Here is a 27,980-nt window from a genome sequence, read left to right as displayed (position 1 = left end):
CAGGCCAGACCCAACGGGCAAATGCTGCCCTGGCTCATGCGCTGCGTAGGACTCTGGCCCACTCCTGAGACCTGACATGGGCTCCTCTCCTGCGTGGTTATGGGAGGGTCACTCAGAGCACGGGGCCAGATGGTGCATCGCCCTGCACTCATGTGGTGACATTTCCCCGGCTGGAGCATGCCGCCGTTTGGACCCAGGTGCATTTCACACCCGCTTCAGCCCAGCGGCAATGAAGAGCCAGGTAACGAGGACTCGGGCCCTGCAATTTGCTGCCATCACGGCCCACGGCACCGACTCCAGCCTCCAGGTTCTGGGCGTCTCCCCAGGCCGCTGTCCCCGGGTACCTGGGGCATCGCGGTGGGTCACTAGCTGCACAGCTCGGACGCTTAGCCTGCTGCACCCTGTGTTCCCAGAATCCTGGGGCTTGGCACTGCTGGATCCCAGCTCGGGCCGGGCGGTGCTTTCCCCTGGCGCCAGAAGGGTGGCAGCATCCAAACAAGACTCCACGGGGTATCGGGTAATGCAGTGGCGGCCCTGCTAATAGCTGCCTGGTGCAGTCGTTAACGTTAACCCACCCGGGAACTGCAGGCTCATCAATGCAACGTCTGACCCCCCACTCGATTCCCCGGGGGCTGCTGGTCACAGGGAGCCAGCAGTCACTGGATCCCATCTGGGCCAATGTCTGGCTGGCTGGCCAGTCATTTATTTGCTAGGAACAGAAAAATCTCCCTGGGGGGCTGTCAGAGTACAACCCAGCAACTCAAATGCTGCCCTTGCTTGGATCAGCTCCTGAGAGCTCCAGCCAGGGAAGGGCAGGAGGAATTTCCCACGTCAGACTCCCGTTAGCCAAGTAAGGCCACCATATTGCTGGTTTGTTCTTTATCTTCACCAGTGCAGTGCCGAGGAACCCCAGCATGGCCCAGGACCCCGCGGCGCTAGGCACTGTACAAACAGCACAGAGACGGTCCCTGCCCCAAAGAAACACCAGCTGGAGACAGACAGACTAACGGGGGAGCACAAGGTCACACAGACAGTTAGTGTCACTTCCTGGTTCTGGTCGATTTCACAGCTCATCCCCTGGGCCCATCCTACCAGTGATTCCTGCACTGAGCCCAGTAGCTGGTGGTGAACCAGAGCCCAGCTCTCAGCTAGAGATGGCCACTTTCCATGTGAGGCCTCGCGTACTGGAGACTCCCTGGTGTTCCTTGCTAAGTTCTTCCCGGAGTCACCATTAAGGGCATGCCTTGTGGCCAGTTTGCATCTCCTCGCTTCAGCTGCCCCCCGCTGGGCTTTGGGGCGCCCTGAGGTGCGTGTTATATTCAAGAGCCCTCCTGCACCAGCATGAAGTGGCACCGTTTGACTCCTCCCCACCCCTCAGCATTTCCGGTGAAAGTTTAAACTTTTTTTTTTAAAATTGGTTTAAACAGAAATTAACAAAGTCATTCATGAAACCATTTCCATTCTAGCTGAGGGGAGGGGTTGTTTATTTTTAAGGCCCACGTCTATTACAATCAAATTGAAATTGGGGCCTGACACAAGCGAAAAATAGCTCCCTGGCTCCCTGTTTTGTTGAAGTAACTTGGAGTAGAACATAGCCCTGGTATTTTTTGTTCAGATTTTTAACAAACAATGGGGACTTTTCCTGCTCTCTTCCCCCAGAGCTCCTCCAGGCAAGCGTATTTCATTGAGAGTAAAGGAGCTGTTAGATTTCTCCCCAAATGTCCCTGATCTAGCCATCTGTCTGTCTGTCTGTCTGTCCCATCCCATCCCCATCTGCCTGCCGGTCTGTGGAGGCTGCCGAGACAGAAGCAATCTCTGTCCCTGGCTGATGTGTCTAGCCTCACTTCTACAGCTGTGCGTGTCAGTTTTCCCCAGGCGAGTGTAACCATAGTGGCTGGGTTCGCTTGGGTAAATATCCTTGGAGGCTGGGCCAGTAAAAGCTATTACCTCACCCCCCTGGTCTCGCTAATATCCTGGGGCCAACACAGCTCCAACAGGCCTGCAAACAGCTTGGTGGGTTTGTATGTTTGGCTCCTGCGCTGTTTGCAGCCAAGTGTAGAACATGGGCCGGAGGCAGGTGGCGGGGCAGCGTTTCCTGCCAGAGAAGGCCTGGGAGTGTTTTGATCACCATCCCCTTCCCATGCCACGAGCAATTTGAACCCAACGCTGATGAGTTTCCGCTCCAAACCCAGTCTGTCATCCCCAGGGTGCACACTAGAGGGCAGTGCAGCACTGCTCCAGCCGGCCAGGCGTTTGGGGGTGCCATGCGGGAGATGGCTCTCTGGGTTCTCCTCTGACTTTAGCCACTGGAGCGATGACGGGGGGTGCACAGACACGTGCCTGGGGTTTCAGCTTCTCCCAGCTGGCAGGCCTCGCCAGGCTGGTCGTTATTGTTATGGTAGCGCCCTCAGGCCCCAGCGTGCCGGGTGCTGCACAGAGTGGGAGATGGTTTCTGGCCGGAAGAGCTCGCTGCCAGCGGCTGCGCTCATGCAGTTGGCAAGGACGGTGGCTGCCTCCCTGCTGAGCCATGCGGAGCCTGGTGCCCGGCAGGCGCTGGCGCTGGCCCAAGCCAGGCTTGCTGCTCTGCGAGCCTGGCAGAAACGGCTCCCTCTCTCCTGGTCCTGGCTGACAGCCCCAGCTGGGGGGTAGGGGGTGGAAATCCCCTCCCTGCCCTAGGGCTGGTCCCTCCGGGACAGCCTGGAGTGGGGGTGGGGGCAGAGGGCCTTGAACATAACTGCAGGGAAAGGCAGCCAGCATCGCTGGCTCCTAGTGCTGGGCCAGCTTTAACCCATTGGGCCCCACAACCCACTGTGTTTTAGATCAGTCTCCTTGGGGGAAACTGAGTCACACAGCAATCTAGGCCCAAATGTCCAGCGAGTTTGCATGCCCAGGCTGTGGGCTGGTTTTCAGGGGGTACTGAGCCCCCAACCTGCTGCCAAAGAGCACTGAACACCACCTGCCTCCCTCAGGAATCAGCCCTGCACGCTAGGGGATGAGCACCCAGCCACCCCTGGCTCCAGCCGCAGCCTACGTCACCTGTCTGCTATTGGGCAGGGTTGAGGGGCACTGACAGACCTCAGTGGATGCAGAGGTGGGAGCCCAGGGCTGGGCTGGCTGGGGGGCCTGCCGGCAGGATTATGGAAGATCAGCAGAGATGGGGTGGGTGAAGCCAGCCAGCCCCATCAGTCCCCCGCCCTTATGAGCTGCAAACGTTCACCAAGAAAAACCAAGCAAAGTTCCTTAGTGTAAAAGTGAATGGCTGGCTGGGGGAATGGTGGGGCGGCTACTGCCCCATAAAGGATGTGGCAGCTTTGGCACTGAGGTTCCTGGAGGCTATGTGCCCCTGGCACAGCAGCTGGGGGTGGGGAGCGCAGGCCGGCAGGTTTAGTGCTAACAGGTGAGCGGAGTGGTGGGATTAACACTCCTCAAAGCCAGTGTGCAGATGCCCATCTGAGCCACTGCCCTGAGAGGGAGGCTGCCTGGGGTGCTCCTGTTGGGGTGCTGGGTTCCAGTCAGTGTGCAGGGGCCCCACTTGGTTGCTGGAAAGACCCTGCCAGGGTTTTTGGGTCCTGTCAGGGCACTGGGGATTTGGGGGTCCCACCGGGGTGCTGGGAAGACTCTGTCAGGGTTTTAGGGTGCTGTGACGGTGCTAGGAACACCCCCTTGGGGCGCTGGGATCCACTGGGGTTAGGGGGACTCGCTGGGGTGCTAGGACATTGATTGGAGCCTTTTCATGGAAGAAGGGAAAATCTGTAGCTCAGACGTGTCTCCGTGGGGTGTCCCGAGCCCACAGCGGGACGCAGTCGGTGACCAGGACTCCCTGCCCCCCCTGCAGAGCGGGTGCCTGGGGCAGCACAGCCGGTGCTAAGGGCTGTCCCAGGGCTCCATTGGGGCACTGTGTCCTGGCAATTGCAGCGGGCACAGGGCACAGCAGCTCTCTCTGCCTGTTGCTGTGACATGGGGGGGGGGGGAGTTACTTGGGTGAGGGCAGGGAGTGGGGTGAAGAGATGACCCCCCTCCCACACCTCCTGCAATCCCCCCTTGGCCGTGAGCCTACGTGAGCCTGGCTGCTTCACCATCCATGCAGGGTTTGGACTCTCCGCCCATGGGGATCCCAACAAGGAGGTTCAGGGAAGTAGGGGAGTCAGCCAGGCCCTCGCTGTTCCTAGGACCGACGCTGTCACGTCCTGCTTCCTCCCTGTCCCCCAGAAACCCCTCTCCCCCAGGTTCTCCTGCTCCAGGCAGCGCTCGCGTCGCATTCTGCCCGGTGGCCAGTCTCGGCCCCAGCTGCCTCGGCCCCAGCGTGTGACTAGATCCATCTGTCTGGCCCCCGGGCCTTGGGCTGGGCCTGTTTCACTTTTTACAGCTCTAGCCTGGTAGAATTTATAGCTGCTTCTTGGCAAAGTCCTGAGCTGCACCATCCCCAATGTGGTTTGAATTATTAATATTGCCCATTGTCTGATACCGCAGCATGAGTGTTATTGATAATGTGCCAGGCACTCGCTATCCCGCAGGCAGGACAGGCTACTGCAGCCGTGCCCCCTGCCACCTGTGGTGTGGGAATGCCAAACGCTGGCATGGACATTTACAAGGAAATAGCCGATGTCCAGGAGCAAATTTCATTTGTCAAAGACATCACCTGTGCCAACAATGCAGAGCCCCAGTCCGGGTGGAGCTCACCCCCCCCACCCCATCAGCCTGTTCTCCCAAGAAAGAAGCAGCAAAATGCATTTGCTTTATGAACAACAATCCTACATGGTAAAAAAACAATCACCATGATTGGCTTGAAAATAATTTTATTTATTTTTGTAATGAAGTTTGGGTCCTGGTTTGTTTCCTTCTGGTTCTGGAGCCTGTTGGTTGCACCCAAACTCACAATTTCAGGTTTTTCTCCAGTCACAAGGATTTGATTTTTTTCAATGAAAGCCAAGATTCTCAGTGACTCACAGGACTCCAGGAGCTGGGGTTTTATGAAGACCATCATCAAATTACAAGCACTGGCTGCACTGTGTTTGTGTCCAAATTGCTCCTGCCTTGTGCTCATCTCAAACAGTTTCAAACCGAAAGGAGGGGGCCTCACATTGGTGCAACCATGTGCCCCACTTTCAGTGGGCCTGCTTCACTGCTAGGCTATGCCTTGGATCAGCACTTACTCCAGTGCAAAGCAAGGGTCTGATTTCCCCCCCTGCTGGGCATGCATGTAAATGCGTGTATGCGGCCGAGAGACCCCACCAAACCTTACTGCGGCAGAGAGGGCCCAGATACCTTGATGATGGGCACAGGCTTGTTGGCTGGAGACACAGATATTTCAATGCAGGAGGCCTCTGTGCAAGTTTTGCATCATTAATTCATGGAACCAGAATCAGTAGAAGTTATGGTGAGCTCAGCAAACTGCCCAAGGGGCTACCAGCTGTGAAGGGGGAGCAGAGCCCCCCCAGCTCATCCCAGCTGGCACTGTGGTGGGGATCATCCTGCCCTTCCCCTTCCCCCATTTCAGAGCCAGTGTCTCTCGACACTGCCACCCTCCTGCGTCAGTTATGGGGAGATGCCGATGCTGGTGTGTCTGGGAGTGACAGACGTGCCCATGGGGCTCCGCACTCCCCATCAGGTTCCACAGAGTAAGGGAGGCCGGGGGCTGGTCACAGGCTGGCCATGGAGGGATGTTTGCCCAGATCTGAGGGGACCTGCTTGCTCGCTGACTGCTGCTGAGCAGGGGTTGGTCTCTCTGGCCCGCCTGCGAGGATCTGAGTCCCAAGGCCCAGCTCTCCCCTGGCATGAGTGGGCACAGGGCAGCCACCTGCCACCTCTCCCTTTGCTCCTCGGGAGCCGCTGGAGGAGCCTAGGACAAACCACAGAAGCTGTGATCCAGGCAGACTCCGAGAGGTGTCGGCTCCAGGCCCTGGGGGTTCTGCGGCAGCCAATGCCATTGCTGGCACCGTGAGGGGGGTGTGCCTTCCACGCAGGCCAGGACATGAGGGATGCCTCCACTCTTGCAGGGTAGATGCCAAGTTCGGGGCTTGGTGAGCAGGAGAGGGGGTGAGCGGCAGCTGCTCTTTGCCGGCACTCTGGGCCCCCTCCAGCTCCCAGAGAAGCCTGGCCTGCAGGGCTCAGGCCCTGGGCCTGACCCTGGCTTCGGGAGAGACCCCTGGCTCGTGCCCCTCAGACCTGCTGCACGGAGAGCAGGGGACGGTACATGGCAACGTCAGTTTCCACGCGGCAAGTGGGGCCCCTGCCACTCCGTCACCATGGCCAGGGCTTGCCCCCCTCCCCGAACAGGGGCTGTCCCTCGCACCCTGAGAGAGACGGGTTGCGGGGAGAGGGGCTCCTGGGAGCAGAACAGGCTGGGAGACCCCCCCTAGATCCAGCGGGGGCAGCCTCAGGAGGGGGGTTGTGGCTGTGTGGCGTTGGGAACCAGACTGGGTGGTGCCCGCCCCCCAGTTCTTCGAGATTCTCTCTTGCTCTTGGCAGATGGCGGCACTTCCAGCTCCCTCAGGCGTGAGGCAGGTTGGTCAGCAGGGTGCATGGAACTAGCTGAGTGGGAACGGGTAATCCACAGGGACAGCTTTCCCCGCAACACCACTCCCTATATAAGGAGGAGGGGGAGCTATGCCAATCCTTTAGCTCCCAAGGTAGGGAGCTGCTGTGTTGAGCCTGGGGAAGGTAAGGGGCTGATTTCAGGGTGGGGGCTTGGTGTCTGGAGCCTGATGTCTGGCTCCTAACAGGTGTGTCCATGCACTTTGTAGGGAGCCTGGCTGGAGAAGATCAGGGACCCAGGGCCATCACCAGCTCCAGGTAGGTGCATCTGATGGGGGAACAGGGCTGAAGACGTGGCGGTCCCTAGAGAGGGGGACAGTGTCCTTTTCTGTGATGCCCCCTGCTGGCTGCACCCCCTGTCTGAGAGCTGGGCTGCTGGCAGGGGGCGTTTACCGCATCACGGTGCATGCGGTAATGGCCTTTCTGGATGGGGCGCTGCGCCTTGCAGCCCATCCAGAAGGGCCCCACAGAAAAGGGCAGCCCTGGCGCAGTACAGGAGGTACGCGTTGGGGAAGGGGGGGGAGCTGGGGAGGGATGCCGGCTGCATCTGTCAAGGCCCCCCTGTTCCTGCCCTGGCCCTGCTCTGCACGCTGTGCCTTGCGCCCGGCTGGCTGGGCAGTAGCGATCCCACCACAGCCCTTGCTTGTCTCTCAATTGGCATTCGTCACGGCTTCACTCTAGCCAACTTGGCTGCGGTTGATTGTTCACTTGTTAACTTGCTTAGTCGGTGACTTTTTATACCGTGGTGTTGGAAGGAATTCCCGGCCTGCCTCCCTGCGCAGGGCGGGGGCGGGGGTCCCTGTGGCTGCTGAGTGATGGGTGGCGGGCTTAACCCTTCGTTGGCCTGTAGCCAAACCCAGGGGCTGGTGCTGCAACAACTGTCGTGCTCAGGGCCATCTGCTCCCTGCCTCGGGGATGGAGCATCTCTCCCCAGCCCAAGGAGCGGCTGCCGTGTGTGGGGTTCCCATTCCTTCCTCCCAAAGAGGTAATGCGCTGTGGGGCAGGGCACCCAGCCCTTCTCCTGGGCCCTGCCTCCCCTGTGCAGCAAAGCAAGCTAGACCCTCCGTGCCCACGGTGTCACCAGCATGGAGCCAACCAGTAGCTGCCCTCCCTGCTGGGCATCCTCAGGCTCCCGTGGCTGCCTGTCTCCTCCCCTGGCCCCGGTTCAGAAGCCCTGGGTCTCCAGGACTCTCAGCCACCCCCCACCCAGCTGCCCCCTGCCCTTAGCGATGGCCTGCTGGGCGCCACCTAGTGGCGGAAACTGGGATAGATTTGTGTGGCTCAGCCTGGGGGTGCAGGAGAGAAGCCCTGGTGGGTGGGTGGACGAAGGGCTTCCCCGGGCAGCCTTGCAGACTTATGGCCTGGGGCCATGTGCACCCATGATGCTGGGTGGGTGCCTCTAGGCTCAGGCTTCCTGTGCAGAACCTAAGTGGCCCGATGCATGCCCAGTGCAGCGCCTGGTAGCCCCCAAAGATGAAGCTGCCGACTGTGCCAATGCCCAGATCCGTCCCTCTCACCGTCCTGCCTAGCTTCTCTGTCCCGCACAGAGCCAGGCAAACGGGGCAGCTGGAGCTCTGCTGTCGGGGCAGTGGGGAGAGCCATTAATAGCCCCAGTGACCTCCTGCCAGCATCCCAGCAGGGCCTAAGGGATGTTGGCCTCACCTGCCCCCGTGTGTGGTACTGTCCTGGGTGCAGAGGATCTGGCTCTGCTCTAACAGCGGGTTCAATTCCTTTGGCCTGGGGGGGCTGGTCATCGGCCTCCCAGGGCCCATCTGTGGCAGTGGGGAGGGTGGGGGTCATCGTGGCTCCCGTAATGGTTTCCCCCACCCATCTGACTGATCTGGGAGCTTCCTGGGCTGCATTTTTGCCCTGGTGGGGAGGAAGTGGGGGCATTATGGGGGTCCTACTGAGTACTCCCCATTGCATCCCTGCCCTGTGCACCACTGAGCCACCTGCAGAGCGTGCACCCCTGCCAGCAAGGGGGATTGCGGGGGAAGGGCTTCTGCAGAGAGTCCTCCCCCTAGCTAGGAAGCCAAGGGCATTGTGCCCCGCTGGCAGGTCTCCCCTTTTCCCAGCCTGTTGCCCTTGGGAGTGATGCTGGCTCTGTCCGGCTAGGAGCACCGTAGCTTGTGCTGGCTTTCTGGGGGGGCTCTGTCGGGGCGAAGGACATGCTGCCGCCCATAGGCCCAGGCGCTGGCTGAGCCCTGGATCACTGCTTGCCACCGTGAGTCTCCCTGGTCTGTGGCGCTGAGGGTGGGTCAAGGGCCCCTCGCAGGCTCCTGGGGGGGGGGGGGGTGTCTCTGCACCAGCTGCCTGTGGGACCTGGCCCTCGTCCACCCGCCTCCATTGCTCTCCCTGGAGCAGGCTGCTGATTCCCCAGCTCTGGGGGCGGCTGGAGCCCTGGCAATGCCCTGCCCTGCAGGGGGCTGGTGCAGGGCAGCCCTCACCCCAGGGGCACGTGCTAGTCCCGGGGCTCCTGGCTCAGCCAGCGCCCCCTGGAGGACAGCGGCTGCCCCTGGTCCAGCCTGCGGGGAGGGAAGTGTTAACGGCACCAGGGTGGCGAGAACAAAAGGGAGCCCCGCTGGCCAATGGTCGCGCAGAGCTGCGTTTTGACACTCTCTGGTTGGCTGCCGCGGGGCCAATGGTAGGCGGACGCTGGCCGCCCGTCCTGCCCCACGTGGGGGAAGGAGCCGCGAGTCGGGTCTCCATTGGCTGGCTGGGGGCCCGTCCATCGCTCAGCCCTGTACACGTCACCCCGCGTCAATGAGCCGCGTGCGCGCGCGGCCGGCGTGGGGGATGGAGGGACCCTGTGGGCGGGGCCTCGCGCTCCTCCCTCTCGGAGGCGGGGGCCGGCGCGCGGCCCGATGCCCCGGGGATGGGCGCCGCGGGGCAGGGATCGGGGGGTCGGTCCTGCTCTGGGCGGGCCCCCCGCAGCGCTGCAGGCTCCCCGCTCCCCCTCCTCCCCCCCATCCACAGGTGGGGAAACTGAGGCAGAGAAGGGCCGCGGTTTGCCCCAGGACAGGGAGCTGCCCCCTCTCGTGGCCCTGTGCTGGGGGTGGGTGCGAGGTCGGGATGAGGCGGGCTCATCCCTTGGGAATGTCCAGCTTCCCCAGCCTGGCAGGGGCGTTCCCGGCTCAGCGCCTCCTGCTGGTGGGAACGGGGAGATACGGGCAGGCCGGGGCGGGGGGTGGGGGGCTGCTCTTGGGTCTAGTTTAACCCCTTGCTGCTGGAGGAGGGCATGTCTCCAGGGCCAGGCTGCACTCACCCTTCCTTCTCCCAGTGCAGCAGCTGGAGGGAGCAACTCCCTGGGTCTCAGAGGGAGCCCCCCGTGCATGTGCCCAGGCTTGGTGCTGTATGGGGGCGGGGGGTGGCTGCAGCCTCGCTTGTGGGGTTCTGGGGGATACGCCTGGTTCTCTGCCCAGGCCTGACCCTGCCCTGGCGCCATCTCCCAGCCGCTCGGAGGCCTGCAGCTGGAAGTGCTTTAGAAACTCTTCCATGTGCTGGTGTTTGGGTCCTCTGGCCACCGCAGCTGGGGGTCTGCAGGCCCCAGCTTGCCCCTCCCCCAGCCCCTCTGTGCAGCATGGCAAAGCTGGCACTGCCAGGCTCTGTGGGGATGGCGTGCTGATTGCAGGTCTGACCCCGTGGCATCCCGGGTGCCTCTCCCTGAAGGAATGAGCCTTCTCCTGGAGCTGTGCCCGTGCTCTGCCCCAGCTGCCCGCGAGGCCGGCTTTCCTCTCGCCCTCGGTGCCAAGCCCTGTGCTGCCACGCGTCCTTGAGACAGGCTGGCTCCAAATCAGCAGGTTTGCCCGAGCCTGGTCCTCAAGCTGTACCCCCGCTGCTGGGGGGCCATGCTTTCCCTGCCCCTGGTCCTTGCCCGCTGGGGCCCCCTCCCCTAGCTCAGCCCATGGTGCCCCTGGCCTGGCGGCTGCACTAAAAGCAACGGTGGGGTAGCCTGTGAGCAGGGGCCAGAGCTAGGGGGGAAGGGGTGTCACGGAGCATGGGGGAGTCCGGGCCCTTCACCCCCCTTCCTGGGATTCACCGTGACTCTCAGCCAGCCAGTAAAACAAAGGTTTATTGGACAATAGGAACACAGTCCAAAACAGAGCTTGTGGGTACAACCAGGACCCCTCAGTCAAGGCCTTCTGGGGGGGCAGGGAGCTCAGACCCCAGCCCTGGGGTTCCCTGCGTTCCACCACCCAGCACAAAACTGAAACCAAAACCCCTCCAGCAGGCTCTCTCCTGCAGCCTTTGTCCAGTTTCCCGGGCAGAGGTGTTACATCCCTCCTTCCCCTCCTGGCTCAGGTTACAGGCTCTCAGGTATCCCATCCCCAGTGACACTCCCCTGCCACATTCTCAGGTTAACACTCCCCCTCCCTGCTGCATCACAAGGGGGATCCATGGGTTCCTGGTTCCAGAGTCCCCCGGAGGGGCTCAGCCTGGTGAATTTCTCGCCCCTCTGAGGCCTGGTGAGCTCTTCATCTGAGCGCAGACTTGAGGCTCTGGGAGGCTCTTTAATCTAAAATCCCCTGTAGCTCTCACTGCCTTCACTTTTGATCCTATAAGCAAAACCAGCCTGGATCTGCTTTCCAGGCCCCACCAAGCTGCTGGCAGCTTCCCCCTCCCTTCCCCCCTGCTTGGGGCGGGGGGGGGGGGCTGGCTCTGGAGGGGTCACTTCCCACTCCTGCTGGCCCCTGACCCAGCTTCTCCGATGGCCCTGTGATCAGCCCCCGAAGGCAGCGCTGCTCCTGTCCCCACTCTGCGAGGTGGCCTTCCTCAGCACAGGCTGCAGCGAACCCCCTGCCTTGTGCCATTGGGTCATTATGGCTTTGACTTGAGGAAGGCGATGCTGTGGGGCTGCTGGTCGGGAGTGAGGGGCACTGGCAGAGCTGTGGGGATGGGGAAGCCCAGGGCTGGGCTTGCCTGCCGGTGCCCCTCAATCCCGACCCGCAGCTCCCTGCATGTTGGAGTTAAACGCACACACCGATGCTGGACTAACGCCTTGCTCTGAGCCGCTTGCTGGCACGGGGGCCTGAACCCGCGCGTTCTCTGCCGATTGGGGCTGGGTCCCAGCTGCCTGGAGTCACCCAGCTCTGCGTCCCGCTGAAGGGGCAGGGGGAGGGTGAAGGGCTAAGCCTGGAGTTTGCTGCAGTTCTCCTCCCCTCCCTCCTCGAGTGGGTTCCTGGGGGGCACCTGTGACCCCAGAGCCACACCTGCCCTGGGGGGAAGGGGGCTGGCATCCCAGGACCAGTCCTGGGTCATGGCTTGTGGTGCTGACGCTCCAGCATGTTTAAGGGCCACGGAGGGAAGCCCAGCGCTGGCCATGCCAGGGTGCCCAGCTGGGCCCATGGGGGGGGGGGGAAGCCCTGCCATCCCCGTGACACAGGGCTATTTTGTTGGCAGGTTCTGGGGCGGTTCGGCATCCTTGCTCTGTGCCGGGGCATCTCCCCCACTGGGTGGCTCTGCTGAGCTGCAGGGTGGGACGTGCCATGCCAAGGGCTCATCTCTTCCCGCAGTCCTCAGGCAGTGAGCTGCTGCCTGAAATACAAAGGAGGAATCCCATGCCACGGGTGCCTGCTGGCCACCTGCAGCTGGCCCATCGGAGCTGTGGGGAAGGGCAGCAGCAGGGATCAGGCTGGGAGGGGAAGGATGTGGCACTCGGGTTCTCCCTGCATGGCTGGGGCAGCGTCTGGCATCAAAGGGCAGAGCCTGACACTGGGCCCTGGTCTCTGCTCAGGCAGCTCACAGTCCAGCCCGATGGGGAGTCTCAGAAGGGGGGTTAGTTGAGAAGCTGCAGACTAACCTGGGTGCAGGGAGCCTCGCCTGACCCGGCCCAGCCAGGGGTCCCTCCTGTCCCTCTGTTAGCCACTGTGGCCGGCTCCCTGACGTGGGATCCCTGTGGTGCCAGTGCATTGGGCCGTGCTCCGCTCGGCTGGCTGAATGGGTGGGGAGTCCTTGGGCCAGGCAGTGCAGGGGAACAATGGCTGTGTATGGGGATGATCTGACACCCCTCAGAGTAGGCCTCCCATGTGGGTGAACAAGGAGAGGTTCAGGACTGACTCGTTCCTTTGCAGGCCCTGGCCGCCCATGCTGGGGAGCAAGACTCCAGGCCTTTCTCTCTCTGGTTTGCAGCAGCAGCCTTCTCCAGCCCTCCCCAGAAGAGAGGGGACCTGGCCGGTCTCTGCCTGAAGGGCTCTGGGGATAGGTGGCAGATGGACCAGGGTCTCACAAGGAAAGGGGGTTTGGGCCTCAGGCCTCATCCCGGCTCCAAGCTGTTGGCTGGGGCTTTGTTTGCAGCACCCCCTGTGCCTGTGTGGGCACCCCAGGCATCATGCACCAGAGCTTGCCCAGCATGGAGCCCCATTAATGGGTGAGGGAATGGCAAAGGCTCCCTCTGCACAGCCTGGCGCAGCCTAGCTCCCGCAACAGCCCTGGCCTGCCAGCAGCTGCCTGGCCGCCAGCCAGCTCCGCTGTGGCTGATTCAGTGTTACAGGGCACCACTGAGAAATCCGCTGGGGCTGGGGAGCTGCAGTGGGACCTCGTCAAGCCAGGCTCCCTGGGGTCCTGTGGGGAGAGCTCCCCGTGGTGCAGCCCCTTGATCTTACCTGCCCTCGGGAGCCTCCAAGCAGCCCCTGTGTGCAGATACCAGAGCCAGCAGCTGGCCTGTGCCCCGTTTGGGTGAGCTGTGCAGGGAAAGGGGTAAGCTAGGCTGGGACCCAGAGATATCTGCCCTGTGCTGATACAGGCAGGGTTATCTGTGTCTGTCTCAGCTGTAGCCTGTACCCCTACTGGGGGGGCAGAGAGGGAGACCCCCCCCAGGTCCCCATCCACTTCACTGGGCAGTGTGGAGAACAGGAGCTGGGCCATAGCGCTGGGTCAGCCCAGCCCAGCCTGTGGCCTTGGGGTAGGGTGGGGAGCAACGCTCTCATGGGCCCTAGGAGAAAGTGGGAATTTTCTGTAATATTTTCAGTTTCCCCTGTGCTGTATGAGTACCCAGTGAGCTGTTTGCTCTGGGGGCAGACATGGCTTCAGACCCGAGATCAATGGAGCATCTGTGAAGACAGTGGCAAAGCCAGTCATCAGGATGCGATCACCTACCAGCTGATGCCCCAAGGGAGCTGGATTTCCCTGCCTCTGCTTAAGGGAGCTGAGCGAGGATCCCTGCTTGAGTGCAAAGGCCGGGAGGGGACGAGAGCTGGCTGCTGGAAGAAGTCGGGGTCTCACCTGGAGTCTGGCCGGGCAGAGATGGAGCCAGAACATGGGTTTACTGCAGCTTAGCCGGGCTCTGGTTTGACCAGGAGGCTCTGTGCTTTCACTGTTCTCTGTGCCACCCTGGGGGTTTCCTGGGCGGTGCTGGGTGACTAATAAACCAACTGTTTTGCCAGCAGTGTGTGTCAGTCGTTATGGGCGAGGGGCGTTAATCCTGCACAGGGGACAGGCCCTGAGGTGCAGTCTAAGGAGGTGGGAAACCACAGGGCTTCCCCTGAGGAGGAGTGAGACCCAGAGGGGCTTGGGCCCACTGACAGGCTTCTCCTAGGGGCTGTTCCAAAGCTGGGTCCGTCACCTCCATGATGGTCCCTAAACAGACCCATCCTGCCTGGCCCTAGCGTCAATGGGGGAGCGATAGCGCAGGCTGGAGTGATGCAAGCTTCCCCGATGTCCCTCAGTCCTGACCCGCAGGCCCCTGCTAGCCCAGCCCTGCCCCTGGGCCGTTTGTTAGGCGGGTTGGCTAGTCCCTGTTGAGCTGCTGTTCTGTAGCTCCTGCCATCCAGCACTGCAGCTCCTTGGCACCCCCCGGCTCCAGCCTTGGGGTGCTGCTGGCCCCAGCGTGGGAGGAGCAGCCCCTCAAACTGCTCGCTGGATCCTTCCTGTAGACAATCTCTACTGCCCGGCACTGGGCCCGGGAGGTGCCTGCAGGGACTGTCCAGCCAGAAAGTCACCCCTTGCCCTGACTCCCCTGGCCATGGCCAGTAGCCCTTCCCCTTCAACGCCTCGTGCCCTGGGGTGGTAGTTCAGGGCCCTCTGCTCACTGGCTTGGCTCATGAGGCCTCTGGCAGGGTCTCCTGGGCAAGTGGCTCAGGTTTGGTGCCAGGGAGCTGCTACCCTGGCTGCTTGGGATCACACACAGTGCTGCCCCTGGCTTCAGGACCCTGCTCCCAGGAGTGTCTCCTAGCCTGAGCTGGCTGCATGGGGCCTGCTCCCAGGTGCACAGGAAGCCTGGACTAGTGTCCAGCCAAAAGTGCCTGCTAGGCTCCCCTCTGAGCTGGCAGCAGGGGTGGGAGCCTGGGGCTACCCGTGGGTCTGACTGGATGGTGCCCCCTTCCCGGGAGCTTCCCCAGCCTGGCCTAGAGAAATGGCTGGGGAATATGGAGGCACTACCCAGGCCAGGAGGGGCCCCGTGAGCGCACAGGGCTCTGCAGAGCATTGCTCCCCTTGGTTCTAGATGGGGCATCCCCTCTCGTGGGGCGCCGGGGGCAGCTGAGGGTGGAAGACAGGAATCCCGGGTCCCTGCCCTAAGCCCCAAGGCTGTAACAGGTGCTGCAAGGCTCCAGTGCCCCAGGGAAAGACGGTGGCCAGGCCCGCCCCGTGGAGTGAACCCCTGGGTGCTGCCTGCTGGGGCCTCTGGCGCAACTGGGCACTTTCAGGAATGGCTGCTCGGCGCGGTCTCTGCTGAACTTGCTGGGGTTTAACCCCTGTTCCTTGGCCACCCTCTGCCCTGGAGCCAGCTGGGCTGCAGCAAGGCCTTTCCTGGAGTGACAGGGGTGCCCCCACTCTGGCCTCGGAGCTCCTTGGGACAGGGACCCTCCCCTCTGCCTGGCAGCACCCTGCACTGGGTCACTGTCCAGGTGGAACATGATGCCCTCTGGGGGTCAGGCTGCCCCAGGGAGTTAGGGGCCTAAAGGTGCAGACAGGCACCCAGGGTGATTTTCAAATGTGCCTGGTATTCTCTGTATCTTGGGGCCCTAATTCCCTTGGACAATCTGGACTCCGGTGCCTGCTGGCTCTGGGGGCACCAGGGTCCGTGCTGGGACTTTCAGGCTTTCTGTCTTCGAGATAAAACAGTGCTCTGCCCTCTCCCCCCACGCTCATGCCTCTTCATGTCCCATTGCCCCGTTCCCCCACTAGGCTTGGCATCTCCCCTCCCGCCATGATCCCTGCCTGACCACATGGAAGCTGCAGGTGGCCATTGTGGCCCATCGGGGCCAGCCTGGAGCTGGGCTGGGCAGGGCAGGAGGTTGGGCCCATCGCCATTGGCCCGGGAGGGAGCCTCCTGCCCTGGGGCTGCAGGGGCCGTGATGGAGGTTGTGGGGAGCCTGGGCAACAGCTGGCACTTGACAAGGGGGTCTGGGTGCATGGGGCTGCCAGCCCCAGAATGGGATTAACTCCAGCCCCACCATCCAGAGGGCACTGGGGGCAGAGAGGAGATGTGGGTGGCTTGACCAGTCTGTGCCCATCATGGGCTGGTGGTGGGAGTCAGCTCATGCCCGACGGGTGAGAGGTGGCAGCTGCCTGGGGGGGGCGGGAGGCTGCCCATGGGGTGCTTAGAAGCTTGGGGGGGCATGTCTGGGAAAGCCCCTCCTGCAGCATCTCTCCCCTCCCCACTCACCCTTCTCCGCTTCACCCTTGACTGACCCAAGAGCCCATTTCCGCAGGCAAGGCTGGGCGGGCACCTGGCTGGGTGACGCGGCACCCTGCACTGCCCATTAGGTCCCCTGGGAGAATCTCTGTCCATCGGCATCCCTGCGGACCCCCCCTCCTGTGGCTGTGGGGCACCGGCCAGGGGTGCCTGCTGCTCTCTGCGCAGCTCGGTAGGAGGCGAGGCCAGTGCTTGGTGGATGAATAATTAATGTGCCCTCGTCCCCAATTGGTTTGTGGTATTAAAAACTAATTGCGATCGGCCCCGCTTGTCATCTCTACCTGCGCCAATGTCCCATTTATTGATCAAAGTCACCCGGTGCCACCATTTATCTTGCTGTGGCAGCTCCCATAATGCCTCGTTTGTCTTGGTCACAGGCCAGCGCTTCGTTTTTAACCCTGTGTGTTCTGGGCGCTGCCCCCCACACAGTGCGGGCCCTGCTCCGGGGGGGAGGGCACAGGGGAGACGGGAGTGGGGCAGAAAGGGGGAGGGGAATTGCACCTGGCCATGGCCTTGGCGGGTGGGGAGAGGAATTTGCTCCTGTAGTGCCTGGGATGGGCGAAGTAGGGATGGAGACCTCAAGCCCTGACCCCAGGGGGCTGTGGACCCTGGCTGGGATGGAGGTGCATGGGACACGGAGAGGTGACATGGTCCTTGGCGCTTGCTGGCACCTGTGCCTGCTCCAGGCTGGTGAGAGTCAGTGGTTGGCTGGCCTTGGAGGTCTCTGCCCAGGAGGCATGGCTGCATGGCCCATTGGGCCTGCCTGTGATGAGGGCGGCGCGCCCCGTGGGGCCCATTCCCTTGTAACAATCCAACCATCAGCGCTTCCTGGTGTCGACCCCCAGCTTGGGATGGGGTGGAGCCGAGCCTGTGGCCATGCAGCTCCCCGCTCTGCGCCAGACTTGCTGCGGGCCGGGCCGGCTCCTGTTTAATTTCATCTCTCTTCGGCTGGGCAGAATTAAGCTGAGCCGGCTGTCAGGACAAAGGGGCTGGTGTGGCCTCGGGGGCCCGGGCAGCAGTGCTGGGCTGAATGCTGAATCCCCGGCCTGCATGCTGGCCTCCCCTGGGGCGGGATCACTTTCCACACAGCGCGGAGACACAAAGTACTGACGTGGAGCAGCTGGGCCGGTGGGGAAGGGGGGCAGGCATTTGGGGTGCTGTGGCTGGCAGTGAGAGGAGAAGACAGAACATTGGACCCCTGCCCCCCAGCAACATGCCCCCACTTCTGGGGGCATTCACGCCCCTGCCCGTCGATGCTCGTGGGGAGCCACAGTTGCCCCCATCCTGGTGTCTCGCTACTGAGGTTAGATCTGCCCTGTCTGGGTCCCAGTGCTGTGCTCTGGCCACACCAGCCCCAAAGCCCCATGCAGCGGGACTTGCTCTCCATAGGGACGGTCCCTGCAGAGGCCTGACAATGGGGTAGCATCCCTGGCATGGGAGGGGGCCGGGAGAGGACAGCCAGAGAGGAGCTGGGTGCTGCGTGATGCCCTGGCGAATGGTATTCTATGGTCATGCTGGGGTCTGGGGGGTTGAGTGTGGCACTGGCAGTCAGGGCACCTGGGGGCTGTAACTGATCTGCCACTGACCCACAGTGTGACCATGGGAAGTCAGGTCCCAGCTAGATGCCTCAGTTTCCCTGTCTGGAGAATGTGGGTTGGAACTGAGAACACCCTAACATTTCACCAATGCCCCCTGCCGTTGCCTGTTATCAGTGCACCCATTAATTTCACTGCACCAGCCTGTGTATCGATTTATCCCACCCCCGTGTCTGTCTGTCGAGCTGGGGGAGCAGATGTGTTTGCCATGGCTGTAGGAGGACTAGGGCCAGCAAGACCCTGCTCGCCCTGGGCATCCGGACCGCCCTGTGCCAGCAGCAGCAGCAGCTCCAGCTCCCTTCCTGAGCGTGGTGCTGGAGCCGGGCCCGGCGGGCAGGGGGCGGGCGGTAATTGCATTGGCTGCTAATTACACCTCTCTGTCTCTGCGCTTGGGAAGAGGGCAATAAAATTTTGAATTAAGATATAAAACTAAGTCATTAGCCAGCAGCTGCGGGGGGCCGTGCTGGGATTTACAGCCCCCATGCTGCAAGTGGCTCGGCTGGGAGGGGGCCTGGCCCGCAATCAGGCCATGGGGTGACCCTGACCCCACACTGCTGGAGAAGGGGGTGGGCTGCACCAGGCCAGCCAGGGCCTGAACCCAGACAGTGCTCAGCCTTCCTGCTCTGCCAAGGATCTCAAAGCACGCCCCTGTGTGAGTCCCAGTCTCTCCTCTGGGGAGGCCACTGAGACCCCTCAGGCAGAAGGGGAAACTGAGGCACAGAGCCACCCTCCCCACCCCCCAAGCTGCAGAGGGCATCAGTGGCAGAACTGGGAACTAGAACCTAGGTGTCCTGTTGGCCTGCTCTGAGTAGTGCTAAGGCAAAGTGCAGTCACATGGAGATGGGTCCTGGCATCCAGCTTTCCCCAGTGCAACACTTGGCCCTTGGCTGTCACTGTAACTGTTCCATAGCCCCGCCCATGTTACTGATGCCCCTTGGCATGCCCCCCCAGTGCACGGCACCCCCAAAATCCTCCCCCCCCAGTGCATGGCACCCCCAATCCTCCCCTCTGATCCTCACCCCAACATCCCCCAAAGGCAGGGCACCTCTGATCCTCCCTCTGATACCCCCCCCACCCCCCCGCGCAGGGCACTCCCGATCCGTTCCCCTCACAGCCCACCCCCAGGGCTTGGCACCCCCCGTACATAGGTTAGAGCTGTGCCCCGTGCCTGTCTGCCCCTGTGGGGCTGGTTCTATGCCCCATCCCACAAGGCATGAACACCTGGCGCCCAGCAAGGTTTCATATATTTATTCATAAGCCAAGTTATCGATAGAAAAGTTCCATACTAAAAGGCCTTTACATCGTCTGCTGTTCAGAAAACTGGGGTGTTTCCCCCTTTTTTTGTTGTAGTTTTTTAGTGTTTACATTGAAAAAAACCCTCCCCTCGGCGCAGAACGGCCCTTTACACATTTACAGCATAGCGCGGCCACGGGGAGGGGGGCACGGCCACTCGAGGGGGAGGGTCCGGGGGGGCGTCTCGCGCGCTCATCAGGAATCTGGGTTACTCTGAGACCACCGGGGGGAAGGGAGGCTCCTTTCTCTTCTATCTGGAGCTTTAGGGGGGGCTGGGACGAGCCAGCGTCCCCCTGCCCCAGTGAGGGCGCGGGTCCCCGACTGGAGTGGGCAGAAACCACAGACAGCAAAGTATTGGGAGAGTGGGGGCTGCGGGGGCACCTCAGAACACATTACATCAGCCCCTGCTGCGGCCCTGGGAGTTGGGAAGACTGCCAGGCCCTGGGGCAGCACGGGAGCTTGGGGATGTCTGGTCCTTGGTTGGGGGTGCCCAACCCGCTCAGTGGGGCCATGCTACCCCGAGCTGGCATGGGCCACACGGAGCCCAGTAGTGTGCCCAGTAGGTGCCACCTCCCTGTAGGGCAGGGCTGTCATGGGGGGAGTAGGAGACATTCTGGCAGCCCCTCGGTGGGAGAGCTGGGATGTCTGCACATCACCCCCACAGAGCAGGCGCAGGGGCCGGCCATGGCAGGGGCCTGCTCCTGAGTGTCCCAGCCGGTTCCCAGCGTAGCCCCCGTGGGGGTGGGTGAGCAAGGTGGTGGTGCTTTGGTTTGACTGCAGGAAGCCACCCACTGCCCCTCTGGCTAACTCGGCATGCCAGGGCAATGGGATCTAAGCAGGGTGCCATACCCGCTCCCGGCTGACTCAGCCCCATCTGCCTGGGCACCTTCTCACTGGGTTCTGCTTTCGGAAAAGCCCCAATTGCCCTGCGTGAGCAGCCCGGCTGGGGGGTTGCTGGGGGGTTGCTGAGCCCCACTGCCAGAGCTGCAGGCCCGAGGGCACTCAAAGGGGAAAGAGACATCTCGGCTCCAGCTGGGCCCCAGACCAGGGCATCGGGGCAGCCACGGCCCATGGGCAGCGCTGGCTCCGGCCAGGCCCCTATGTCTTCTCCTGAGAGGGTCTGGGTTAGTTTGGTTTAATGGATTAATGGGATTCAGAAAAGAGGCTTGGGGCTGCCCGGCCTCAACTGAGAGGGGGTGCGGTGCTGCCAGGCACCCCTGCGCTTTGTCCTTTCAGCACCCGCGCACCCCTCCGCGTGCCCACCCCTCCGCGTGCCCACGTCCACATGCGAATGCCCCCCCCTTCCCACCGTCTGCACACATCCACCCACGTCCTTTAACCAGGGTCCTGGCGCGGCTGGGAGCCACAGGGAGACGCCTAGCCCGGCTCTGTCTCCTGCTTGTGTGGGGCGTGGGTGCATGCAGGAGCGGCAGGTCTGTGCGTGTGGCGGCTGCATGCGTGTGCGTGGCGGGCGTGTTTGGTTCCCGAGGGAAGCTAGCTCGGGCTGTGCGCTCCCTGCCGAGCGTGGCCTGGCCTCACTGCCCAAGTTTATAATAATATATATACTCTCTCTGTTCCCCCGTCACAGGGCACGTGCCCCCCGACAGAGCGCCGGGGTCACTAGCATCAGAATAAGAATAATAATAATACACCGAAGGACCGAGGGAGCGCGCCCCAGGGGGTCTATATTACACAGTCCGGCCAGGCGGGCGCCGTCCCATCAGCGGGGTGAGCGCGCCGGGGCCCTCCCTGCTCCCTCCCTATGTACAAAAAACCCCAGCTGTCCTTGGCCTCAGCCCGGCTGGGGGCAAACAGTGCATTGCAACCCCCCCCCCGCCCCCCATTTGTCTGTCGGTTTCTCTGTTTCCATAAAACTTCCCGGAAGAAATACAATATTTACACGAGAAATAAATAGAATAATACACCTGATTTCTGCTTTACCTGCTGGCAAACAGTCCGAGGTACTAGGGACAGTATGGCTTGAATTCAAATCTCTCCGTGCCTGCCAACGGGAAGGAGAGCTCTGTGTGCAGGTCTCTGGTGAGCCAGGCTGGCTCTGCCCTGCGGCCGGGATCCGGGTCGCTGCTCCGCGGGAGCTGCCGGAGTCGTGCCGGGGGGCGGGGGTTTGCATAATTACCGGGCCTGGCTCCAACGGGCAGAGGTGGTGCTGCTGGGAGAGCTTCCCCGATGTCAGCGCAGCCCTTCCGTTGGCCAGCCCACCCACAGAGGGAGGCAAAAGGCCCTAGGGTGCCCGGCCACTCCTGGCCCCGGTTCCCGGCTCCTTTCCCCTGCGTGTTTGCCGGTGAGTGGCCGGGGGGTGGTTGGTTCGCCCCTGACGGGGTCAGCACAGAATGGGGACGCCGTCGGCAGTCACCAGCCGGCCTGTGGTGGGGTCGTAAGTCCCCGCTAGGTAATAGAGGTCCTGGCGGTCCTGGTACTTCTTGCTCCTGGTCAGCTGCTCATAGTGCTCCCGCCCCACCACCTGGCACTTGTGCGAGATGGTCTGCACGTCGTTCTCGTCCTCGTGGCACGACTGGTACAGCGCGTTCTGCGGGCAGAGAGCAGGATGAGGGTCCCCTGCAGGCCCCAGGGGCTTCAGCCACTGGACAGGCTGCTGGCCCGGCCCAACGCAGACACTGGGCCCTGTCCGCCATGCTGGGAGCTCCGTGGCATCCTGTTCTGAGTACAGCCCTCGGGTTCTCGGGAAAGGGGCCGCCCTGTGTCCATCCGCCCAGTGCCCCGTCCTGTGCCGGTCCGCCCAGCAACTCCCATTTTGTGTCCGTCTGCCCAGTGCCCCTTCCCATGCCTGGCAGCCCAGCACACCATCCTGTGCCCATCTGCCTTGCAACCCCCATCCCATGTCTGTCCACCCAGCTACCCCCATCCCATGCCCAGCCACCCCGTCCTGTGCCTGTCTGCCCCACGTCCCATCCCCTGCCCATCTGCCCAGTATCCAAATCCTGTGCCCATCTAGCTAGTAATCTCTGTCTCGTCTCTCTCTGCCCAACAACCCCCATCCCATGCCTGTCCATCCAGCGCCCCCATCCTGTGCCCATCTGCCTAGCAACCTCTGTCCCATGCCCAGCCGCCCCATCCCATGCCTGGCTGCCCAGCGCCCCCATCCGCCCAGCTGCCCCTGTCCCGCACCCATCTGCTCAGCACCGCTGCCCATGTCCAGGGTCCATGCCCGGCCACCCGCCCCATCCAGGGTCCATGCCCAGCCGCCCACCCCCTCACCTTGCCGTCGCTCTGCCGCTTGCCCAGCTTGGTCTCCTCGGGGTGGTAGAACCACTTCACCTTCACTACCATGTTGCTGCCCCACGACTCCCACATGCTCTCGATGCGCCCGATGTAGGGCAGGTTGGGCCGGCCGGCCGAGAGGAACACGGCACAGTCGCCGATGCGCAGCGTCTCCTTGCCCCGCACGATGGCCTTGTAGAACAGCTTCCGGGCCTTGCCTTTCATGCCCCTTCTCTGCGGGGGGTGGAGATGCAGTCAGGCCCCAGCTCGTGACCCTCCCGCCCCACACTGGCATCCTGGGCACGGCTGCCCTGGTGGGACGGCGGGGGGGCTGGTAGCGATGCAGCGGCTCCAGGCCCCCTCAGCGAGTCCATGGGCTCCCAGCAGGACAGGGCAGGCCCAGGGCTAGCGGTGGGGATAGGGTGCCCCTGGTGGGGGTGGGGCAGTTCTGCCAAGCCGGTGCCCCCTCAAGCAGTGACTGTGCCTCCCTGGCAGGGGTCTGCTTGTGGAGGTGCTGGCCTGTTCCAGCAGCTCCCCGTTAAGGGTGCGCCCTGCCCCTCGTCCCACCTACAGGCAGTGCCCACGCTAACAAGCCAGTGACAATCGCATGGGAGGCCTCTACCTGCCCTGTCCTTGAGGCTTCCCTGGGGCGGGGCCAGACATACCAGGGGCGGGGCCAGATGTTTCCAGGGGCGGGACCAGATGTACTGGGAGGCGGAGGCAGATACAGCCAGGGGCGTGGCCAGATGTACCTGGAGGTGGGGCTGGACCTACCTGCGTGGGGTTCCCCGACCACTTCCAGAGCTGCCGCGCCGGCAGGAAAGCGGAGATCTTTGGCCGATTTTCCACCGACGGCAGCCGCTGCCTCCGGGAGAACTCTTTGGCTTTGGAGAAGCTCAGGGCCTCCTTGCGCTTCAGCTTGGCCTTGGCGCTGGCGGCGGCAGCCTTGGCGATGAAGCACCTCTGAGGGGTGCTGCTCTTGGAGTGCAGGGCCTGGGACTGTGCCAGCAGGGTGGGCACGGGGTGGGTGAGGCAGGTCTGCAGCAGCAGGGTGGAGTCCTCGTCGTCGGAGCTGTAGGAGGAGTCCTCGTTGTCGGAGGAGCACAGGCTGGAGGTGGAAATGGAGCCAGAGGAGGAGGAGGTGGAGGAGCCGGAGGAGGAGGAGGAGACCGAGAGGCGCGTTATGAAGCGCGAGGGCACGTTGGCGCCCAGCCCGCTGGCCTCCTCGTCCTCGTCCATGTCGGAGTAGGAGCTGTGGCAGTCGCTGTCACAGTTCAGGGCGTAGTCGGCCTGGCCCGAGTACTTGCGCAGCGCCAGCCCCATGGGCAGCTGATGTATGGGGGCCCGCCCCTTTTTGTCCTTGCCCACCAAAGCTGGGTGGGCGTAGCCATGGCTGGGCAGGGGCCGCTCCAGCTTGGGCCCAAAGTCCTTCTCGCTCATCAGCAGGGCCTTGCAGTTCTTGTTCTTGGGCGACGTCACACCTTCATGGTCCAGCTTGACCAGGTACTCGCTGCCCGACTTCCTCCTGCCCCCCTTGCCCACCTCCGCCTCCAGCCTCTCCACCTTCTTGGCCCGCAAGAGCTTCTGGGCACCGGGCAGAACCAGGCCGGCGCCAGCACCGAAGGAGGCGTAGGAGCTGGCGATTCTGCTGAAGGAGTCGGCACCGAAGCCGTTGCCGAAGATGGGGGTGGCCACGCTGTGCACGGGGAAAAGCGCCTCTTTGGCCCGCAGTTTCTTGCTGCTGCCGTTGAGCTGGAAGAGGTTCTGCAGCACGGCTGGGTTCTTGCTGGCCGCCTTCCGCTTGGTCTGGGCCACCGCCGACCAGCTCAGCAGGGGGCTGCCACGCCGGCCCAGGAAGTGATCAGCCGGCGGCAGCGCCTTGGCACCCATGGCCAGCACATCAGCTTTACCTGCCGGGGAGGGAAACAGCCAGGTCAGGGCGATGGCTGGCCCTGGGTGCCAAGGCGCTGCTGTGGCTGGGAACAGCTCTGGGCTCTGCCAGGCTCCTGATCCACAGCCAGAGCCTCCCAACTGTGCCGCCCCCGGCACCGAGCCCCGCACACGCTCTCAATTCAGCTCTCAAGTCGGGGACGAATGCGCTGGCTGGAGAGGAGCAGGATGCCAGCAGGGTGCATTTGGCCCCCACGGTGCAGCTCTGCCAGCCCAGTCTGACTTGCAGCCCCCGGCTACCCAGCCCTGGGCTCCACCACCCTAGCTCTGCTGGTGCCCCTCACTCCCGACCCGCAGCTCCCTGCTAGGCCAGTCCCAAGCCCTTATGGAGTTTTCCCTCCAGGGAAGAGCGTAGCTCTGCTGGCTGGCTTTAGCAGAGCAGGCGAGGGACCCTTGGCCCATTGGGAGGCTAATTCCCAGCCCCCAGCTCTACCTACCGGCTTTCTCTTTGCCAGCGGCCTTCTTGCTGGAGTTCTTGGCTGGCTCGGCGCTCTCACGCCCGTCCACACACAGGCTGGGGACAGCCTCGCTGGGCGGGGGGGCATCGCTGGAAGACCGCTTCGTCCGCCGGCATGTGCTGGATACCAGCAGGGCGGGGGAGGGCTCTGTGCCTGTAACCACAACGAGCGTCAGGGCTGGGGGAGACTCGTGCCCATAGCCAGATGGGCCAGCCCAGGCCCCAGGGGCAGGGAGACCTGGCTGAGTCCCTGCCCGGCCCCCTGGCAGTGCGAGGCGAGTACTCTGGCCCCTGGCCCTGCATACCCAACTTGTGCCTCTCTGCGGGGCTTCCCCCCAGCCCCAGGCAGGGCACGGCCCCCCGCCCCCCATCGGGGCCCAGCTGGGCGGCTCACACTGGATCTGGTAGTCCGGTGGCAGCAGGCGGATGTTGGACACCGAGATGTGGCCTGTGTCCCCGTCGTCAAACTCCACCACCACCGAGTCCAGGTCCTCCTCCTCCTCATCGCTGGAGGGACCTGGGGGGACATGCTGTCAGTGGGGGGAGAGGGGAGGGGGAGCCCCAGTGCCGGGCGAGTGGGGGGGGCCACCCCACTGCCAGAGCAGCCTGGTGCCCCGCTGAGGACAAGGCCCTGAGCAGGTGAGGCTGCACCAGAGGCAGCAGAAGGGGGAGGGACGCGCTGATGGCATGGGCATCTCTGGGCCACAGTCGCATCCGCGCACAGCACGAGCGTCCTCCTCCAGCCAGGCCCATCCCCAGCTCCCCCCGCCCGGCACTCGCTCTGTGCTCCCTCTGTCCAGCCCCTGTCTGCCCAGGCATGTCCACAGGGCCGTATCCCTGGCAGAGCTGAGCTCCCAGCTGTGTGCCAGAGAGATGCCAGCCCTGCTGACCTCTCCTCTCGCTGCCCCTGTCCAGGGACCCCTGCCTGGCACCTGAGCACCAGCCTCAGTCCTGCATTTCTTAGCCCCAGCCCAGGAGTGCTCGCCCTGCCCCACAGCCCAAACGGCTCCTACCCCAGCGCCTGCGCCCCAGCCTGCACCCTGCAGGCTCCTCACCTCGCACAACGTTCCCCGGATAGAGGCAGCGGGATTTCTGGCTCCAGTACGCGCACACCCTGGCGCCTGGCGGGAGATGGTGGCTGGACTGGGGTCTGACGTCCAGCACCTGGAAGGAGACAAGAGCGCGGGTCACTGGGGGCTCCTCGGCAGGGCTGGGGCCTCTTTCCCCTGCAAAGGGTGGGGGAAGGTGTCTGTCGCACCACATGGGGAGAGCTCTGCCTGGGAAGTGCACACAGGGCAAAGAACCAGTGAGGTTCTGGGGCAGCTAGTCCTGGTGTGCTCCAGCCGCTGCCCGGGGTGCTCTGCTGCTGTCCCGGCCTGGCTCCCGTCCCCCGCTGGCCCCAGCGCATTGTGCGCGCCTGCCCTTGTTTGTCCCCCGCTGTCCCGGCCGCTCGCCAGCCCTCCCTTCCTGCCCGCGCTTTGAAGGCTGCCCTGCACAGATGGCCGGGACCTTCCGATTGTCTGAGGCAGGTTGTTTCCCTCCCCGGGACTCCGGGCCAAGCTCTGTGTTTACCCAGGGTGAGCAGAGCACTCACGGCTTCCTGCAGGAGCTGCTCCAGGGAGTAGATCCGCTGGCGGTTTCCTCTCTCCCCCTCGATGACAACGCTGTAGCTGCAGGGGGGATTGAGCGAACAAAGGGGTCAGGCCAGCGTGGCAGGAGGAAGGGGCTCGCCTCTGCTTTCGGAGCTCACCCAGAATGGGGAAGGTGGGACATCCGGCCCGAGAGGCCCGGAGCCCAGTGAGTGGCTATGCTGGACGGGAGTCTGGGGTCACAGGGCCAGCCACAGCAGCAGCGCGAGAGACAGGACCAGGGTGTGGGGGGCTGGGCCGGGACAGGACTCATTTCGTATCCCAAGAGCGTTCCCAGAGAACCATCGCTTTCAGTGGCCTCTCCGAGGGAGAACGGCAGGGAAAATCCAAAAGGGACTAGAGGGCAACCCACCCTGGCGGGCCAGGGGCATCACAGCAGCCCCACCCGTGCAGGGGTTGTCTGTCCATCCGTCCATCTCCTTCCTTGTGGGTCCCCCCGCGTCTCTCCCCCATGCCAGTGTGGCCCTTACATGTCTGGAGGCTGCAGGGTCTTGACGCTGCCGGCATACAGCAGACTGTCCTCCTTGGGGATGAGCACGTGCAGGCCGTCCCGCAGGTCCTCCTTGCGGATAGTACAGGAGTGCGCTGGGGGAGACGATGGGGCATGAGTCCCCCAGGCGGCCAGCGCCTGCCCCCCTGCCCACACCGTGCCCGCAAGGCAAGTCACACCACCGTCACGCTCACGCTTCACAGACCCTCCCGTGGCTTAGGGATCCGGAGCATGCTCATTGGCTTCTGGGGGCTGCCCATGGGATGCTGGCTCTTGTTACAGAGCGCTGAAACAAGCCGTGGGGTGCACTGTTCCCTCCCCCCTGGGATCCTGGCCCGCCACTCTGTGGCCCCACCTCGCTCCAGGGATCCGAGAGTGCTGCAAGACATAACTGGATTGAGCCCCACAGCCCCAGTCTTGAGAGCCCCATGGTTGAAACTGAGGCACAGAGCAGGGCAGTCACACAAAAAGCCAGGCGAGGACCCAGGAGTCCTGAGTCGGGTGCCTTAGCACTGACTCCTCTGCCCTGGACCCCCCCCCCGAGCTGTGTCCATTCATCCCACACCCCAGGCTGCATTTGCTGGAGAATGGCGCCATCTTCCCCCATCCCCCAGTGGCCTGGCAGCCCTGGGCTCTGCCCGGGTGGCTGAGCTCACCGTGGGCTGCGCCTTGCTCAGCCCCCAGCCGAGGGCTCTCCTCCTCTTCTGAGAAGCTGCTGTTGTCGTCAAACTCGAAGTCGTCTTCCACGGTGAAGCTCTCCAGCAGCTTGCTGACTGCCCGCCCCTTGCACTGTGGGGACAGAGTGCCGGGGGCCGTGAGCAAACCCCCCCCTTGTGGTCTGGGGGCTGCCAGGGAGCCCCTCACCCAGCCCCCAGCCAGGCCACTGAGTATATCAGTGGCTCAGCCAGGCCTTGAACCTGGGTCTCTCCCGACAGCACCAGCAGGGAGCTCAGCTCTGCCTGCAGCCCAGCCAGCCTGGGGAAGAGAACGTCTCCAGGGCCCGGGGGAAGCCTGGGAGCGTCTGGAGGGAGGGATGGCCCCAAGGGTCTTCTCCCTACGGCTCCTCCCAAATCCCAGTCCCCCGTTAAGGTCCAAAGACAGCCCCGGACAGGACTACAGCCCCCGCTGCCCTGAGGCC

General features: G+C 63.2%; 1 protein-coding gene and 1 long non-coding RNA gene across 2 annotated transcripts in view; one reads left to right on the top strand and one right to left on the bottom strand.

Annotated features, from left to right (window-relative positions):
* Positions 1-6,594: 6,594 nt before the first annotated feature.
* On the top strand, positions 6,595-13,909 carry LOC141998361 (uncharacterized). Its single transcript, XR_012641824.1, has 3 exons — positions 6,595-6,660; positions 6,744-6,792; positions 13,502-13,909. It is a non-coding gene; the product is annotated as an uncharacterized LOC141998361 (long non-coding RNA).
* Positions 13,910-19,183: 5,274 nt separating this feature from the next.
* The window catches only part of BAHCC1 (BAH domain and coiled-coil containing 1), a 78,397-nt gene continuing 69,600 nt past the window's right edge, over positions 19,184-27,980 (bottom strand). Inside the window, 9 exon segments of the mRNA XM_074972132.1 lie at positions 19,184-21,604; positions 22,294-22,530; positions 23,071-24,206; positions 24,684-24,857; positions 25,098-25,220; positions 25,759-25,867; positions 26,298-26,373; positions 26,823-26,937; positions 27,499-27,631. Of these exon segments, the coding sequence (XP_074828233.1) occupies positions 21,398-21,604; positions 22,294-22,530; positions 23,071-24,206; positions 24,684-24,857; positions 25,098-25,220; positions 25,759-25,867; positions 26,298-26,373; positions 26,823-26,937; positions 27,499-27,631 (2,310 nt within the window). The 3' untranslated portion in view covers positions 19,184-21,397.

This window comes from Natator depressus, chromosome 14, assembly GCF_965152275.1.
Source record: "Natator depressus isolate rNatDep1 chromosome 14, rNatDep2.hap1, whole genome shotgun sequence".
NCBI lineage: Eukaryota > Metazoa > Chordata > Testudines > Cheloniidae > Natator > Natator depressus.
This window is presented reverse-complemented; position numbering and strand designations above follow the sequence as displayed.